Source organism: Chenopodium quinoa, unplaced genomic scaffold (genome assembly GCF_001683475.1).
Source record: "Chenopodium quinoa cultivar QQ74 unplaced genomic scaffold, ASM168347v1, whole genome shotgun sequence".
NCBI classification, from domain to species: Eukaryota; Viridiplantae; Streptophyta; class Magnoliopsida; order Caryophyllales; family Amaranthaceae; genus Chenopodium; species Chenopodium quinoa.
In genome coordinates this window covers 6,956,595-6,976,788 of record NW_018744304.1, presented here as the reverse complement: position 1 = coordinate 6,976,788, position 20,194 = coordinate 6,956,595, and the positions used below count along the sequence as shown (strand labels likewise).

Here is a 20,194-nt window from a genome sequence, read left to right as displayed (position 1 = left end):
GCCACTCGTTGCTGCCGTGACTTGTTGCCAGCAAGTGCGTACATTAATCTGTACTCCCTCCTTTGCCGCATAACAACAAACAAAAAAAAAAAGAAAAATTGAACTTTGCCACTTATTACCATTACCAGTATTTCTAAAATACTACTTTTGATTTTGATACTAACGTCACAATTTTTTTTATATACTAATGTCACTTGTTTTAGTATTAGCTACCATAAGTTATAAAAGTTTCGATTAATAAGGATAATATTTCGGTAGTTCATGCACAATAGAATGGTGTTTATGATTTTGTGTTATTTTGTTAACCTTATATTAATTAAGGTTATTTTATTTGTGTAGGAGGAATCCTTCGATCGTGGTCAAGTTTAGTAGTCGTACCTTATTATTCTCGTGATCAAGGTACGTATAGGTGGCTTGGTCCTTGATACAATTTTTAAATGCGTGTTTTGTATAATGTTTGTTTTAATGATTGTTTGAATAAATAAATGTTGTGTATAAATATTTAAGTTAACAATTTTCATGACAAGTTAAAGTATATAATTTTATGATTTGAAGGTTTGATCTCTAAAAGTGTTGATCGATTTAATATAAGTTGTTTGATTTATAAATCACTTGATTCAATTAATTTGCAGCTCATTATGAGCCTGAGTATTTGATATTTTAATTGTCCCTCTACCCGGGACTGGTTAAGTAAGGCCATGAACTTTGTATGATCTGGTCTTTCCTCGAGTATAGTATATCTTGCTTGGAGGATGTTCACACTTAGGTGAGGAAAATTGGTTTGGAATTATATTTTTAAAATTGGAAAGTTTTTAATGATGATCATTACTACCCTTGCAAGGTTTAATTTTAGAAAGTCTAATTTTGAATGTGACTTGTGACAAGTCAAATGGTTATTTCAAAAGCATGTTTGACTATTAAAAGTATTTACATGCCTTGCACTTATACGTACTTAGCGTTTTTGCTAATTTGTTTTCCTTTTTGTTTTGGTTAGCCCTGTTTACCATTTTTGGTAAGCAGTCTTGATTTCAGGTGTGGAGTTGTTTGTGCGCATACTAGAGTCGGGACTGGGATCACACAGTTAGGAGTTAATTTTATTTATGTGTGGAGTTTTTATTAGATTATTTTGAAACAGTTATTATGGTTACTCATATTATTATTAATAACAGTTAGTTATTTTTCCGCTGCAATTTGAGTAATTAAGTAAGCCTTACGTTTTCACGTGGCGGTAATACATCCAAGTCTACTTCTACGGTATTTGTATACGTATAAATATAGTAATTATGCAGAGGGAGATTTGGGGATGTTACACATTCACATATAACATAATTGTTGTTGTATAGAACTAGTACTAATGCATGCAATCAGGGGCGGACCCACCTTTAGTCATAGTGGGTCCGGTGACACAGTATTTTTTTTTAAAATTAAAATATCAAAGAGACCCCTTATTATAGATAGGTGGTCTCTTTGATGCTGCTATTGGTAACAACAAACAATATTAAAGAGACCTCTTATTAAGATAGGCGCTCTCTTTAATGCTGCTATTGCTACAAAAGACTTGCTGTGGTTTTTTTTAAATATTAAAGAGACCTGTTATTTATATAAGAGGTCTCTTTGATGTTGCTATTGCATTTCGCAATTTTTTTGCGCTACTTTCTTTTTTCATTAAAGAGACCAGTTATATTTAATAACTGGTCTCTTAAGTTATCTCACTTTTTTTTGTATAATTTTTTAATAATTTTTTTCCCTTTTTATATCTTATATTTGTACAACCAATTTTAATATTTCCCCATAAAGCTTATCAATTAACTAAAAAATCATAAAGTTAATTCAATATAATAATTTTATTGTACCAATTGTTTATAACATGTTATTTGTAATATTTTCGACTTGTAAAATTGAATTTTTAAGTACTGTATTTGGTTGTGTTATGAATTTTTGTGTCCTATTTTTGGATTGAAATCAATTTGGTGAAATATATATATATATATATATATATATATATATATATATATATATAATTTTTGGATTGAAATTAATTATGAACAAGACATGGAAAAAAAAAATTGTACTTTCACAAATGATCAATAATTGATGGTGACACACTATCTCGGAAATCCTGGATCCGCCACTGCATGCAATATGAGATCAATGTAGAATTCATGATAACATATTAAACAAAAATATACAATGGATAGTGCATCTAACAACTTCTAACATATGCAATGAATAATCATTAACCTATGACTCACACATGCATATGAACATACATAGGACTCGAAATAATATAAGACACTGTGTGAATTTAAAAATTCATATTTCTTTGGACTTCTGGTCCATGATAAACATTTAATTCTTAGCATTTATATTTCGTTGGACATCTTGTCCATGATAAGATTTAAATTCATTATCTTAGTTTCATGTCGACATCAAAATGGACAAATATTTCTGATCCCTTATTGACAAGTCCATTCCTTCTGCATATGCATATTATATATTGGTTCCATCATATACCGGTATCATATAATTCCTCAAGATACAATTTTAATTTGCATGTTATTTTGACAATGATATCTGAATACATTTCTCGTTGGTACCATCATAATTTTTCTTACATAATAGGCTATCTATTTTAATAATTCAGATATTTATCCCACCTATTAAGGGTATTTCTCACACTATGGTATAATATACTATTATTATACTTTAAAAGTATCAACAGCACTATCTTGCCATGTATCACATATTTATATTGGAACCGATCATACAATCTACACTTCAGGTGTAGTGATTAGAAGAAAATTGGCAAGATCTATCTTAATCTTTAGACATAATATCATTATCATTGTGACCAAAATATATCTCTCTATGCCTCTGGATGGGGCATAACGGTATATAAATCAAATCATAAATGTGCAACATAACTTTGATACAAAAGTTCGCATGTAACTTTACAAAGTATCATTAGAGGGATCAATTAATTATAACTCTATAATTTTGCCAACTAACTTTAGTTCTTCTCCCCCTAAGTTGGTAAAATATCTCATACATTGGGGCAATTTTTCACCAACTTAATATAATTTTATGTGCAACAAATTTCATCTCATAGGATAATTATATGGAAATTTTGACTTTTACCACCAAAAAATTTGGACAAATTGTTTTTTACCACCTACTATTTTAAAAGTTGTATTTTACCACCAAATAATGTTCTAAAAATTGTTTTTCACCACCTACCGTTAAGAAAACCGTTAAATATAATGGTGTTAAAAAACATTCTTCGATTTTCGTGCCCGAAACATGTTTTTTTATAGGTTTAGGGGGGCATTTTGGCACCAAGGGTCCAATTTGAGGTCAAAATTGATAAAAAAAATGATCGGAAATACCTCGTTTTGCGTGTTCACGCAATTCGATGTATTTTTAAACACGCAAAACGAGGTATTTCCGATCATTTTTTATCAATTTTGACCTCAAATTGGACCCAATGGGCCAAAATGCCCCCTAAACCTATAAAAAACTATTTTAGGCACGAAAATCGAAGGATTTAAAAAAATTCCGTTAGATTTAACGGTTTTCTAAACGGTAGGTGGTAAAAACCAATTTTTTGAGTTTTATTTGGTGGTAAAATACAACTTTTAAAATAGTAGGTGGTAAAAAACAATTTGTCCAAATTTTTTGGTGGTAAAAGTCAAAATTTCCTAATTATATATATTCAACAAAAATTTGTAGCTCTTCTGGAGAATAATAAAATTTTGTTCTCTTCTAGATATCAATATTAATTAGGGGGTTATGAATTGTGCAGTTTTTATTTTCTTATAATATTTCTTATATTATGTGCTGACATACAATAGCCCCAATCAAGAGAATTGTTATACAAACATAAACATTCCTGTAATTACACTAGGTGGTGATCTTCGGGTCACTAGAAACATTGATAGTATGATACTAGTTACTTATTTTTTTTTTCACATATAACTTGTACGTGATGAGCTTCTGGTCACCTACTATTCGTCATCGTATAAGTTATTCAAGTGAATTACTAGTCACCAATTTTTCAAAAAACCAATACATTATCTCTTGAACTTTTCTTTTAACGCAAACTATTAAAAATCACAATTCAAATATAGCTCAATTTCAATGTTATGTCTTTCCATTTAATTTATTTTATATATTTAACATGAGAGAGCGTCAGCACATTATTTCTTTCATTATCACATGAAACTTCATGTTTCCATAACGGGATTTATATATTAAACCCCGGATGGCCTAATTATTTCATAAGATATCGGATATGATCTTAATAACTTTCGAATTGAAAGTTAATTGTTTTGTAAAGGAATTAATAATGAAAGTTCAATGTCATGCTATTAAAGAATCAAAAATTAAATTGCAAATCAACATAAAGAAGAAAACTTTTGGTGACAAATAAACAATTTATCAACTTATATTAGAGTACCTTAGTGCAAACCAAAAGATCAATATTTAAAAGTACTTTATTTTTATTATTATGGACCTTTTTGAATCGGAAAGTCTTAGTTTTAATCAGTTGGGTAGAGCTTTGGTGCTGATAACGTGTTATGAAATTAAAGAGAAAAAGGGGAAATAGAGGGGATAATAGATCTATATTCATCTTACTTAATGATGTGGGAGTACATATATATACATGTGATACAATTAGGGTTCCATTGTAGAATAATAATAAACCTAGTATATCTAGAATATCCTAGAATTATCATAAGGGTAAAATGGGCATCCACTAAATACATATATTATATAACATTTTTCTTATTTTTGTTTTGAGAAAAATATACAAGTATATAAAGGTGTGAGGCCAAGCGGGTATGGCTAAACATCCATCACCCTATTGCGGTTATGTTTTCATGGAGTGTCTTTACAATTTTCAGTTTGAATTTAGATCAAATCCAATCCAATCCGAAATAAAATTTGGTTTTTAATATTCAAATCCAGTTCGATCGGAATTTCTTATCAATTCAATCCAATCTAAATAAAATTCGGTTATTTGGATTAGATCCAAAAATCTGAATCAAAATACATTACAAATTATTAGAGCGGTAGGCCTAAAGTGACTATAAAAATAAAAATGCAATTACAAAAATTTTAGTCTTGAATATATAACTGTACCGGATTAATACAAGTATCTTTTACATAATTAATATCAATGAAATTATTAACATAATTTTACATGATTGAAACATATAAACCTTATTTGTAAAAGGATGGTTTCATATATCGGTTAATTCGGTTTTTTGGATCCAAACAAGGTCAATCTGATCCGATTTGAAAATCCGAATTCAAAAAAATACACTACATAATTCGGTTTGAATTGGATTGGATTTCGATTTCTATTGGAATAATGGACTCCCCTTGTATCATTCTCACCCTACCACCTTTGAAATTTGAACTCACGTAGCAATTCAGCAGAAGCTAGCACTGACTGATTCAGTAGTTAGCGTATGGTCATTCGGTATACACAGTCTAGAAGATGAGAAAGTGAACGGTCGAGAAATATAGAAGCAAGGAGTGAATGGTTGAGGAATGAGCATGAATGGAGTTATAGAAGCAAGGAGTGAATGGTTGAGGAATGAGCATGAATGGAGTGAAGACAAGAGAGCAACATGATTGAATAGGGAATTCAACGGTAGAGATTAGAGAAAGTAATGTGCGGGTTGACTTACCGTGAGTCTTATTCACACAATACTTTCCTTAATCGAAGTATTTTTAAAACTTCTTAATACCTATTCTCTTCAGCTTAATTTCAGTTCAGTTCAGTTCAACTCCTAATTTCCTTCTCCCATAAACAATTCATTTCAATGCAATTCAGTTTAATTCAGCTCCAATCAGTTCAGTTCAGTCTAATTTAGCTTAGTAAATCAGAACAGACCCTTAGTGTTCATAAAATTAAGCACGTTAGCCAAAACCAATTTGTAAATCAGAGTAGTTAATCAAATGGAGTATTTTTACATTATGTATCAGTAATATCACCAGATACCTATACTACATTCTTTACGACGTACTAAAAGTCTTAATTTAAGGGTAGAGAACCCAAACCAAATATAAATAGAGTATGAAGGCCTTATTTAGAAGAGGGGTAGCGTTAAACTCCAGGCCTCCGGTTCTCCATATTCCATCATAAGAACATCCGTTGGTTTGAAACTCAACAAGATCACTACTCCGTATTACGGAATAAATGATATCTCTAACGCTTGGGTTTGAAGGATGCTAACTTAAAATTAAAGAGCTCCAATAGATGTTAAGATTTAAATTTAACAGCAGTTGTTCCATCAGGCTGCAAAAATATTGGGTAGCTCTATTAGTGGTTAAATATACAGCTTCAGTAAAAGTCCCAATATCGAAGGTAAAATTACATTTTCTTAAAAATCTGTAAACAAATTTCTAGTATATTTAGTATATGATATGAATGACAATTCAATTCTATCAATAAGCACAGCACGCCACCTTCTCGTATAAATGGCTCAATATTACCCATATTCGTAAATCTTGCTTAAATTCCAAGGGATGAAGGGCAAGGAACATCAATTAGAATTGCAAAGGCAGCTACAAAGTTTGATTTGTCAATAGTCAATACGCAGTTAACAGTTCAGCTTCATAGATGCGAAATTGACTGCCAGTTTTATGGCCTCCTCAACATTTGATGCATCAGTACCCTGAAGAGCAAAAATGTCATTTCATTAGATTTTTTGTTTACCAGTAAAATTTAGTTATAGCATATACATGTAATGAAACTAAAATAACTATTTTGCAAAAGCTTAATTTCCTAGGCATGTCTCCTGATTAAATTTGCTGAATAGACCTGCTTGCAATGCTTGCCTGAGCAACTAGTCCCAAAAAAGTTCAGAGCAAGATAATAAATGAGCTGGAACCAGGACAGTCACTGACCTGGCTCATTTCAATCTGAACTCTAGACGACATCATACTTCACAATTACAGATCGTTCTAATCCTACTTACTACGCACAAGCGTAATACTTCATCTTTTTTTTTTTAATGCATCACTTGCCATTTAGGAGTGTTTTTTTAACTGCATAACTTCTATATTTTGTAACTTTATACCATATTTATTTTTTTTCTCTCTTCTCTAATACCCCACTCAAAATATTTTATCATTTCCCCCTCTTTCGTGGTCTCCACTTAAACAATTAAAAAACTACTCTCTAACACATACTCTCTCTAATGGTCCCCATTGTACTTTTATTCAAATAAATTAATCATCCACTTTCCCATTTGCATAATATAATATTAAAACAAATTAGCTCTCCTAAAACTCCAAGTAAATGCAAGTGATGCATTAAAAAAAAAAAAAAAAAAACGAAAGGAGTATGTCCAAATCTCAACTAATATGAAAATCATATTAAACAGCAGAAATTAAGCATTCATAACTTAGAATGAAAAAGATGTTGCTAACCTGCCCTTGAGCGAGACCACCTTTTCCTTTACCACCCTTTCCCTTTAGTGGACCCAAAGCAACTGTTAACCATTCAGACACTTCTAAGCCCTCACATTTGTTATCCTTGCTCGGAACTCCAGCATAAACAATAGCCTTATTTGCAGATTCATCCACACTAAAGACCATGATTGGTAGCTTCTGCTCACCCCAACAAAGCAAAGTTAGTAAGCACCCAATGCATGTAAAGCCATAAAAACAAAGGAAAAAACAGCAATTGCCACAAACCTTCTCTTGTATCACTTCCTGTATAGCTTCCTTGAGGATTTTGACAGCAGATGCGTCTACACCAACATCAACACGAGAGATGCAAAACGTCTTCCCCTCTGCAATAGCAGCCTCTGCCTTCTCACTGGCAGTCTCAACTACTTTTTGACGGTTCTCTGCAGCCAATCTTTTCTGAGCATTCCGCACTTGTTCCTGCCACAAACAAGGATATAAACATGAAACTATATGCAGAAGGTCATTGAGTTGGAGAACAAGCAAGAGAAGCTAGTATACTTAATCAGAACAAAGACAAAACCTGAAGCAAGGAAATCTTTAGCCGAATGTCACTTTTCTTGGCTGTTGGAATGGGTGCTGCATCTACACTGCTTCTCAGAGCAGCTACTTTCTGAGCCAAAAGAGATATATACATTAACACTCATCAAACAGCACAGATATCTATAACAGGAAGCTTATATAATGACAACCATTTATAAAGTACAGCACTGTGAAGGCTAAGATCGATTAAGTGTTAAAAGAAAGACATAATAATATTTCAAACTAACCTTCTCTAGCAGGCTTGCTTCTATGTTTGATGCATCAATCACTTCTTGCTCAAGGGAGCATGCCGATTTAAATGCTTCCAATGCAATGTCAGATGTAACAGCAGTCACTCTGCGAATTCCTTTGGCAATTCCCTCCTCAGATAAAAGAGCAAATGCCTTAGCTTCTTTTGTATTAGATATATGGGTTCCTACATAGTCCAAAATACAAGATTTCAGTACAAAATAATTCAAATCTTTGAAAAGGAGCACATAAAAATTCAACAAGACATCATACCTCCACAAAGTTCAGCAGAGTATTGTGACCACTCTTCTTTTTCTGGATCAGCCAAGAGATCTTCCACCTTTTTCCCAATCGATACTATTCTCACAGGATCAGGGTAAATCTGTAACATCAAGCAGTCTTTCACTGGGTATATGATAATGAAAAGAACGTACTGAAATAATAATGTAACATCAACACATGGTTTCAAAAGAACAGAAGCTTACTTCCCCAAATACAGCCCTAAGACCATTTACACGCTTGGCATCAGCAAGTGTTGCCTCTTTTGCATATACATCTAATTCAGCTTTAATTTGTTCATTCACTATGCTTTCTATTTTCCTCAATTCTTCACTTTGAACAGGCTTGCCTGTTGAGGAAAGAAATGGCTTTCAAATTAATATAAATTTTGGCGGTAAAGCAAACAACCTACTAGTACTAAACTACCAGCATCACCGAAGATTCATTACCATGGGAAAAATCATATCTTAATTTTTCAGGAAGGACAATAGATCCCTTCTGGTCAACATGAGTCCCAAGAACCTCCTGCAAATCCACAAATGTACAGCAATTAGACAGGATACACAAGAACACAACTACAAACAGATACAAGTTAAATAGGATGCAACCTACCCTGAGAGCAAAGTTTAACATGTGAGTACAGGTATGGTTGGGGGCAATGAGTTGACGTCTATTATAGTCCACCTGTACAATAAAATTATATAGAAGTGAGAAGGAAAAGCAGAACATGGGCTACAGGAACTAATGGGAAGAGTATCATAGTGAAAAATGCTACCTTGCAAGTGACTTTATCACCAACAGATAATTTACCAGTTTCACTTGAACCAATATGTAGAACGAAACCACCAAATGCTTGGACATTAGTTACTTTAAAACTACCATGTGGGCCATCAATTGATCCAGTGTCAAATATCTGAATCAAAAGAGATCAAATTAGAGACCTGAACATTGGTACAATGTTTGTATGCATACAGTGCAATTGAACCACTAGATAACAAGAACCATATGCATTCAAACTTTTAAAGTTAATAAGTCATGCAATATAAATAAGATAAACTGTCAGTGTATCCAAACAGATTGGACATTCTTATCAATTACTCAATTCCAGGAGCCAGTAAATAAAAACTATTCTCTCACCCTGCCACGTAAGGTGGCGATATAAACCAATATATGCCACAAAATAACTTCAACAATTCAAGCTATTATCCTAAAATTTAGAGCAAATTCAAATTTGTGTGGCTTTATGAAGCACATAACTCATCAGCACATAAAACATTCCTATTTAACTTCCTAAGTCTTCCTTTAATCTTACAAGAAACACATTTTACATCTGCAAGGTGCAGGAGCATCTATATTGAATCTATAAAAATGAACAGAAACAACAGAGCAAAAGAATAACCAAATGCACTCCCTGCTAAATGTAGGCCAACTCTTAATGTAACACCAACTATATTCCTTTAGCTGTAAGCCTGTAACGGCACTTTAGAGATTAGTCTTATCAGTTTTAGTCAGCCAAATTACATTCAATACAACATCAGACACAAATTCTAGCACCAATATTTATCCTGGTATAAACATAAATTTACAAAAAATATAATATGAAGCAGCGTTTGATGAAATACTTTCATTGTCAATGAGCATAAAAGCTCTCCTTTTCAACAAAATATTGTGAATTAGCAGTTAGCACACAGAAGAATTGAATGGCTTTATTGTAAATAAAAAATAGAAAAATAAAATGATTAAGAGTTAATTTAAGATCATGTACGTGCCAGTTGAGATCAAATGGAACACCTACTAATCAGAAAATATTTATCTATAACCAGACCAGAAAGTGATACATGATTGACCAATTGAGCAACTAAATTTTTACCAGAAATTTAGTATATATCTTAATACCTGACCACCTTGCTCAGCATAGAAACTTGTGGACTCCAGAACAACACCAATTTCCTGGCCAGCTTCAGCAGTATCCAAAAACTCAGATCCAGTGTATACAGCTCGAATGGTGCTGTCATGATCCTGAAATACATGAATTTGTGCAAGAAAATTATTTTATCAAGTTCCTCTTTATACAAGTGATGTACGCCATAAAGTTTCTAACTTCCATCAACAGAGGATAATACTTGAATATACAATGAATACACTAACCTTGAACCAGATGTACTTGCTAGAGTCGTCAGTGGTTGGAACTTGTTTAACATGTAACATTGCCGTAGCATTTGCATCCATTGTGATTGCTCCACCAGCTTGCTATAGGATATCAAAGTGACGGAGTTAGCTTTACATAGATATCCATCCACTCATAACATAGAGAAAACTGCATTACTACTGTGTCTCAAGAACTAAACTTTCATAGCAATGCACATGAGACATGAAATTTGAATTTTAAAATGCAGGTTTCCTATTAACACGATGTAATTACAGTTCTGGACGCTAGGCAAAAAAACACCTTATTTTGAGCGCTTCTTGATCTTTCCCTTGCTTCCGCCATAGCATCAATAAAACCTTTAGTATCAACAGTTAAACCTCTTTCCTCTGCCATTAACTAGAGGGAAACATGATTCAGGAGTCAAAAAGTACAAAACGGAATGATTGCACTTGTATGTAAGCAATAAAAAACACACCAAGTACCTGGGTCAAATCTAATGGAAAGCCATATGTGTCCCACAACAGAAATGCATCCTGCAAGAAACAATTTAGGAGTCATTGACAGCTCTATTATGTAACAGCTATTTACTAACTTGTGAAACCATGGCCTCATTGCATAACTGCAGACAAAAGATAATAAAAAATTTCTCAGATAATCCATCACTTTACAACTTCACCTTTCTCCACCTCAAAAAAAAAAAAAAAAAAAAAAAAAAAAAAAAAAGTGGTACTATTATTTAAAATCAATCATATAGCTATATACTGTCAATGTGACAGTTTGTAGCAGGGGTTAAATGGTATTGGATAATCCAACGGTGACTCTCAACTGAAGTATTTGTTTTAAGATTAGTGAGTACTCAAAACATTAAGTAGGATTTTAAGTCTTGGATGTAGTCACAAAACCACTTTTGTGGGCAATGCGGATGGCTTCGTGGTTGACACTTGATACAGCCTAGTTTATGGTCATAGTGAACTCATACACCTGTACAAGGTAGCTCTGTTTACTTACAGAGCAGAGGTACTGATGTACTTGCACATGCTGTATTGCTATAATACTACCTATGCCTATGGCTATCAGAGAAAACTTCCCCACAATAATAGCTCAATGAATAACTTCACCACTAGTTGACTCCAATATGGTCAAGTCGTAGCGTAGCTGGTGTACACACTAAATCCCAAGCAATTTAGAGTCAAGATTAGTGAAAATGTCTCAGACAGCAGCAAGATAATATCTTGGGGAGAAAACAGAGGTTCAGAAGAACGACAGAAAAATTGTAGAAAAGTGGATTTAGCAACTGGAAAAACCCTCATAGGAATATCATACACAAAATCAAAGAGTGCACATGCCAGGAGCACCCACAGTAGAAAAGGAGCAGACGCAAATACCAAAGGAAAGCATTCTACCTGGCCACTCAATGTCTTCCCATCAACCTCCTGGGCAGCCTTCTTAAATTTCTCGATTCCCTGGTTACATATTAATCATCATTAGTAAGAGTTAAAGTACACCTAGCCATAAATTCAAACAAACTACTACAGCATTCAGCTAGACCTAATCTAATCTGGGATTTTAAAAATTCCTTTTTTGAAATGGCAGTTCCTGGTTTCCTTTAAAGACTTTGACCATGTTATGTACCACCACTTGGTTGTTAAGCATAGAGTAAGCAAATTTAATAGCAAAACTCCCTTAATTCTATAGCATAGATAGCAATATTACACCCATAAACTGTTTCCCATCTCCTTATAGCTTTGCCACTAAACAAACATGTCTTTGCGAGCAATTTTTTTTCCCTCACCTTAAGCAATGTTTTTCCAAAACTGGTCTCTTCAGCTGCAATGACATCTTTGATATGTTTCTCATGCTGCTTCAGCTCCGGAAAAACATCATCCATCAAATTCACCAGAGTAGGTACAAGCCTGCAGCCAATCATGCGTTACGTGTTTGTGGGAATAGAATTAAGGATAAAATGCAGCATAATTCATGAGAAAAAAATAAGGAAAATGATAATTAGCACAAGCTAAAAGAATGATTGAATAAAAAGTATGTTGTTCTTTCTTACCCATTAAAAAACCCTTCCTTGGCGTTTAGTACTTCACTTCCATAACGAACAGCACGACGAAGAATGCGCCTTAATACGTATTCACGACCCTCATTACCTGTGGTACAAGTAAAATTTTGTGAAGTGTCTGTCTATGCATGTTATGACAACTATTTTTCTTCAAATCACATAAAACCCAAAATATAACTCAACACGAGAGACGTAATCCTATCTACTACCAAGTACTACCTCCGTTTCTTTTTAGTTGACACGTATTCCTTTTTAGGAAGTTTTTTTTTTTAGTTGACAAGTTTCCTTTTGGGGTAAATTTTTTACCTAGCATTTACAAGCTACCCCACTTGCTTTTTCATTCTCTCTCACTCTCTCTCCTCTCTTTAATATATGCGTCTAAATCAAACGCGTCAACTAAATAGAAACGGATGAAGTATATGATTGTATTCTGAAATGTACTAAGGTCCACCACTTTATTGCCTCTAGTTCCGCACATGAAGCCTTAAATATCCAACTATCCACTATTATCAAATTTTGTATAGCTAGCATCAGATTCCAACCTATAATTACTAATCTACCATAATAGTACATCCATATAATTTCAGGGCTAAGGGCCTAATCTGATTTACTGAACTGAGCTGAAATGAATTGTTTATAAGAGAAGGAAACTAGGAATTGAGTGAACTGATTGGAGCTAAGCTGAACGGAGATATATAACATGAATAGCTTAAGCTTTGTGCATGTTTAAGACAAAATCTAAACAATCACCAAAGTATTTAATCCATACTTCATGAATTTTGAATTTTTGATCAGCTGTCATCTACTTTTATCATTACAATAATAGTCACTAAGTATACATGTAACTTTTACATAAAGATTCAAACAAAAAATAAGATTTGTCATTATACAGGAACAGCAAGTCAGCAGTATTTAAAGATACATGAGCAATAGGACCATGCTTCAGACTATACCTGGACAAGCACCATCAGCAATCGCAAAAGAGAGAGTTCTTATATGATCAGCAACAACCCGATAGGCCATATCAACATTGTCTATATCATCGTCACCAACTTTTCCAGAATAAGTGCGAGCACCAGTTGCCTGAATGCAATTTAAAGATGAGGACAATAATTAGAGCTCATTAAGGGTTGATTTCTCAATCCAAACCATTGGTTCACGCTGCATTAAGATATATCCAACCTAGAATATGATTAACTGATACAATACAGCACGCACATGCAGAACTGAGACCAAAATTCATCACAAACGCCACAAGTAAAGCAGAAAGCCTAACATTGACCAAGCTTGAGCAGCAAGGAGAGTTCTTTTGTAGAAAAACTCAATGGAAATCCATGCAATTCCAAATGCAGAAACGATCATCAAGAAGACCTGCTTGAACTAGCTTCAGTAGAACTACAACTGTTGCTATTATGCACACTTCCTGTTCCCCCCTAAGTAGGTTCTGAACCAGCATATAACATGCTGATAAAAAAATTCTTGGCCAAATAAATAAACGTACCCCCCCCCCCTAAGTAGCTTCTGGACCAGCATATAACATACTAATAATAAAGTTCTAGGCCAAATAGGATAAAGTTAAAATATCCACTTTAATTTGTTTCATAAGTTGGAAAAGTAAGTAATCAAGCAATTAATTACAAGGTCGTGCTTCCAGTAAGATTACTGATCAGTGGCGCACATAAACCCCACAGCCTAAGTAGGCAAGCATGGGGCATTCATATACCCTTAGCAGCGACAAGGCTAATCCAATATTGTCCCAACTCCCACCTATCTCAGATTTGATTTCTTAGATCTAGTAATAAGTAACACACCCTTGTCTTCCTTCTAGTAGTATCCGATGTATAAGTGAACAGCATAAATAATATTCCCCAATCCCCCTCCCCCCACCCACCCAAGATCCACAAATAAATAAAAGAAAATCAGTATTCAATTACAGATCAGCAAGCTTATTCTTACAGGTAAAATTAATTTAGTTTTCTATTAGGGGTCATGCTCAGACGGCCCCTATAGAATATCTGTCCCTGTATGTGAAAACAGCTAAGCACAACCAGAAGTCGAAAGTAGGGGAATAAAGTATTAATCAGCTGACAAATATATACTTAACTAATAGTCTACCAACAATAACTATAATGGCCGTGAAGATGCACCCTTAAAGGAAGGACAGAAGACCTGCTCTGGCTATTCATTGCAGCTCAAGTATCCATACGTCACTTGAAGAGTTGAAGCTCCCAAAATGGATATGCACAATTCAATTTTCGATTAACATGGAAAAATTAATAATTTTATACTTGTGTATACATATATGATAAAGGATCTAAAGGAAAGGATCCTTGTTATAATAAAAGATCCTAAAGGAAAGGATCCTAGTGCAGTTGTGCTCATCCCCCATTATAGGCTAAGAGTTCTCTACGCCAGCCTCCTGGGACTCATATCCAAGTGTGATATTTGTATCTGAGTCTGAGCATTATAGCAAAGAGCTCATCAAAAAAATTTCTACCATATAACAAGTCTGAATAACTTAAATTTATCAAACAAATTGGCACAGAAAGATTAAGTCCAACTACCAGGAGGATATTTTCTGTAACAACAATCAAATAAAAGAACCTTAGCTTCACCATGAAAAAAAAGAACCTTAGCTTCAAATAATACCTAACAATAAAATGTTTTTCAGTCATCTGATTACCTGCTGAATAGCATCGAACAAGGGCATGAAGACATCTGTATCATAATTACTCATCTTATTCTGAAGAATTGATGTCAATCTTTCAAAACCCATTCCCGTATCAACATGTTTTGCAGGAAGGGATTTCAGGGAACCATCAGTTTCCCTGTTAAACTGTAAGCCACAAAAAAAAGAAGCCATGTATTAGCACTTTAGCAGCAAACCAAATGTCTGGGGAGTAAATCTCTGAAATGAAAAAATTCCTTTGTCATAAAGCAGAATAAAAATTTTAAAGATGGGCAGCAGATCAATATCAAAGACCAAGATATTCAACATTTTCAATAGAAGAACAATAGCATATAGAGTACGGAAATTTTTTTTGTTTTTTTTTTTTTTGGTTGCAGAGTTTACTACAGGAAACAAGGCCTACTCCATAAAATATATTTGGCAAAAGCATACCTGAATAAATACAAGATTCCAAATCTCTATACATGTTGGATCATCATTATTAACCAGTGATGCAGCATCACGATTGCCAATCCTATCAAAGTGAATCTCAGTACAGGGCCCACAAGGACCAGTATCACCCATCTCCCAGAAGTTGTCCTATTCCATACAAACATCAGGCCATATAAATTAGAACTGAATTACAAAGCAAGAACCAATAATCAACATATACAAGCCTAAACTCTAATACAAGGCATTCAAAATAATCATCAAATGGCTCAGAAATGCTTTAGACATACTTAATAAATTGCAAACCTCTCCTTCCCTAATAACTTGCTTTTAAAATTTATGCACTAGTATTAAATAATATTAGTTACTCCATTGGTATCATTTGTATTAAGAAGTAAGAACTGACAAAGTGCACTAGTATTTACAATTTACAAATAACAGTGCATCGATTTCTTAACTGACATTATTTAATGAGATAAGTTTGTGAGGTGACCTGATGATATGGAGCAGAGAAAGTCACATGGTTTCCATTTAGGAATGTCCCAAGTTATATGAGAGAGTTCAGGATGACATCAATTAAAAGGTAAAATTTTAGGTACTTCCCATCTTGAGAAGTATGTCATTTGAATTGAAGACATACTTCTTGGACTAATTAAAGAGCTTGCAGAAATTCTTAAATAGATTCTTGAAACTCCTAAATATTTTTGCAAAAGTGAGATTGTAAAATGAACAGGATGAATGGAATTGTGGAAGAGAAGAAAATTTCTTTCCCCCATTCAAACTAATAAACTCCCTCTGTCCCATAATATAGTTCCTATTTTCCTATTTAGGGTATCCAAAATGTTGTTTTTGTTTCTATTTTTGGATAGTACTCCCTCCGTCCCTAAATTACATTCCTCTTTCTCTCTATTATGTGAGGAATAAATGCTAGAAAGAGGAATGTAATTTAGGGACGGAGGAAGTATGTAAATACCATTATACCCAAACTTTTTTTACTTTATTCATTATACTTCCTAACTTACTCTTGTATTTTGCACATGCTTTGTACTTTTTCCACTCTCTCTCTCTAACTTACGTCTATGATTGTACTATTTGCTTTTATTAATGTAATTTATCCACTTTTTCCTCCTATTTCATAAATACCGTGAAAAAACACAAACACAAACTATTATGGGACGGAGGGAGTATAAGGAAATTGGCCTAAATTATCTAGTCGTAGTTGTGCTAATCAGGCTGTAATGTGTAAATCTTACAGCAACCTAGGATGTCACAATATAAATAACAGTCATCTTTGGCATGTCAAGTAGTATGGAAAGTAGAGGGTTGGAATCAGGGGTATCTCAGAAGAGGTAGAGATAGAGGAAAACCAAAGATGACTTGGACGGAAAGAGTTGAGGACATGAAAAAGTTGGGTTTGCAGAAGCATATGACATTGGAATAAACGGAATGGAAGGAGAGGATCATGGTTAGTGAGTGCAGGAGATAAAATTTTGGTTCATGTAGCTAACCCCGTCTTAGGGATTAAGGGTTTGATTGTTGTTGTTTTGTATACAAAAATTAATGCATCACCTTATCTTTTGTCTACTTAAGACAGGTGATTAAGAATAAAATGATTCATATGACAACCCATGACTTGTAATTTACTCAAAAGTATTACATGTGCATATTTATCCTACAACCAGTTGACCAAATTCAAAACCCCTTTTTAGGATTCATTCAGCGACCAAAGCCGATTAGTTTATAAAATGGCAGCTACCACTATCACAAGGAAACAATTTCAATTGTGTGATACAACTAGGAACTATAACTTAACTATAGAAACACTGTATTCGGAGTACTATTATACAAAGTTTGAAGGTCCTAGCAACTGGCCTAATTAATAATTAATTGATTCGAATTGACCATTCACCTATGACAGCTAGGAGCAGCTGGGAGGGTCCAGCATTCCACGAATCAAACCCTCAGAGTCTCAGACACATCATAAAAGGGGACAGGACACTTCATGAAAGAACTTTTAATATGTGCTAAAAAAAAGTGTTTTTTGGACCTTGTTGTAGTAATAATTGTTCTTCTACATCCAAAATTACAAGTTCAACTCATAAAATTACAGAGATAAAATTCTGTTAAGAGTTAAGAAAAGACACCTTGCAACCAAAAGGTAACACACGCTCAGGAGGCAAATAATTGAGCCAAATATCCTTGGCCTCTGTGTCAGCAGCAAGCCCTGCCTTCTCATCTCCACCAAAATAGGTAGCGTAAATTTGACCAGCAGGGAGGCCATAAACCTGTCAGCAAGATGATAGCGCAAATTAGACTTAAAGGCCCCACTCTTATAAACCAACACATTTTCCACAATATGATAACAAGTAGACTTAAAAGCAGCATACAGAAAATACTTGCCTTGGTCAGGAGTTCCCAAGCCCATTCAATGGCCTCTTTCTTAAAGTAATTTCCAAAAGACCAATTGCCAAGCATTTCAAAGAATGTATGATGATAAGTATCTTTCCCAACATCGTCGAGATCATTGTGTTTCCCACCAGCCCGAATACATTTCTGAGTGTTGCAAGCACGCTTTAGTTCACTCAAAGGACTGTTAGGATCAACATTCCCCAAGAAAATCGGCTTGAACTGATTCATACCTGTTCAATCAGACAATTATGCTTTTATGAACCTTGATATAAATGGCATGTTCACTAACTTATAAACAACCAGCATATGTCCTCATTCAATAACGTCGACAAGACTAAAAGCTAATCATTTCGCACCATGAAAAACAGCATATATCCTCAACATCTGCTCTCTGCCGCCTACCCCCTCCATGCTCCCAAAAAAAAAAAAAAAAACCCAATCAAACCTCTCTTCTTTCCCCAATTTCTTACCAACACAATATTTGATGATTCATTATTTTTTATTAATTCAATTATAAAAGTCTGGGATGGTGTTCTGCAAAGCAAAAACAGTCCAATAAAAAATCGCAGCAGGAAGATGAAGAGTCCATTTAGCAAGACCGAAACGAGTTAACCCGAAACGTAATATGGGTTGCACACAATCAAATACCCATTAAACCTAATTACCCAATAGACAGATTAATTTACAAAATCAAATTCATACTCAAACAATAATAATCAAAAAAAAATTAAAGGAAAGAAAGAACACAAACCAGCATTAGCAAACAGTAAAGTGGGATCATTAACAGGAACAACGGGGCTAGATTTCCAGAAAGTATGGCTTTTTCCTTCAAAAAACTTGATGAAAGTGTCTCGAACTTTCTTAGCAGGCCATTCCAAGGAAACCCCATCAACAGATTCCGAATGAAGCCCCATAACTTGAACAGATGAAGAAGAAAACGTGGTTTTGTGGGATACCCAGAGTCTGAAATGGGAAGAAGGAGTGAAATGAAGAGGTGTTGAAGGAGGAGAGAGAGTAGTGGAGGCTAAAAGAGGTCGTTGACGTTGAGTGAAGTTGAAGATGAAGAAGCTAAACCCTCCTCTAGCATAAGCCCTCATACATTAGATTTTTGTGTTTAAGATTTTGTGATGAACCAATCTGCTTAATGATAAATTCACGCATAAGGTGGGCACAGGCCGTGCCGCGGGCGGCACGGACCCGGCATGACGCCAGCACGGCCTGGCATGGCACGGCGGCCTACCTGTGGGCCGTATCGTGAACAATAAATTCAGTTTTGGCACGTGGCACGTGGGCCGGCACGCCAGCACGACCCGTCGGCACGGCCCAGCACGACACGAGGCCCATTTACGTCACCATTATACACTATTGTACAGTTTTTGTAGTATCGAATTTCGTATTCGTATAATAAATGAAGTTATTCACCAAATATTGTACGATTTTTAATTATTATTAATTATTTGTATTATTGATTTATCATACCGGCTCCCGACATATAATAAAATAAGTTATTCTTCAATTTTTTGTGTTTTCGGATTATCGCACTCGTAATTTTTTTTTTATTATTATATGCATTGTTGTTTTTTGCTAAATTAGTAAAAAAAAAATTTATTTGTTTATATAAACTTAAACATAATTAGATAAATAATTTATATAACCTTAATTAAAATAAATTATTCTAAACAAAATATATTAACATTAACTAATCACATTATTTATATAAAATTAAGTTATACTAAAAAATATATATCGTTTTTTTTTACATTTATTATTTAAATAAATAAATAAATAAATAATAAAAAAAATTAAAGTGGCACGGTTTGGCCCTCGGCCCGGCACGGCCCACCAGGCACGTGGGTCGTGCCGTGCCGTGGGCTGGGGTGTGCCAAAATTAGGCACGGCCCGCCGCGGAGCCGGCACGGCA

At 34.2% G+C, this 20,194-nt stretch overlaps 1 protein-coding gene across 1 annotated transcript; it reads right to left on the bottom strand.

Moving 5' to 3' along the window:
- Positions 1-6,241: 6,241 nt before the first annotated feature.
- Positions 6,242-19,403, bottom strand: LOC110695773 (alanine--tRNA ligase-like). Its single transcript, XM_021873007.1, has 23 exons — positions 19,025-19,403; positions 18,265-18,503; positions 18,009-18,149; positions 15,868-16,014; positions 15,430-15,582; positions 13,700-13,829; positions 12,738-12,834; positions 12,474-12,594; positions 12,085-12,144; positions 11,164-11,214; positions 10,982-11,077; positions 10,681-10,782; positions 10,429-10,551; positions 9,308-9,445; positions 9,145-9,216; positions 8,982-9,057; positions 8,739-8,881; positions 8,527-8,635; positions 8,253-8,440; positions 8,006-8,095; positions 7,711-7,902; positions 7,444-7,623; positions 6,242-6,686 (listed from the first exon to the last, which is right to left on the bottom strand). Exons 1-23 carry the CDS (start codon positions 19,368-19,370, stop codon positions 6,612-6,614), a joined length of 3,069 nt encoding a protein of 1,022 aa, XP_021728699.1. The 5' UTR covers positions 19,371-19,403; the 3' UTR covers positions 6,242-6,611.
- Between the last annotated feature and the right edge of the window lie 791 nt (positions 19,404-20,194).

Bases quoted from the DNA above. Each gene is read 5' to 3' on its own strand.
- LOC110695773 (XM_021873007.1), bottom strand. From the start codon at position 19,370: ATGAGGGCTTATGCTAGAGGAGGGTTTAGCTTCTTCATCTTCAACTTC. The intron at 8,882-8,981 runs GTAATGAATCTT...TTTCCTCAACAG, and splicing joins AAGATATGATTTTTCCCATG to GCAAGCCTGTTCAAAGTGAA. The intron at 8,636-8,738 runs GTAAGCTTCTGT...TTGATGTTACAG, and splicing joins TTAGGGCTGTATTTGGGGAA to ATTTACCCTGATCCTGTGAG.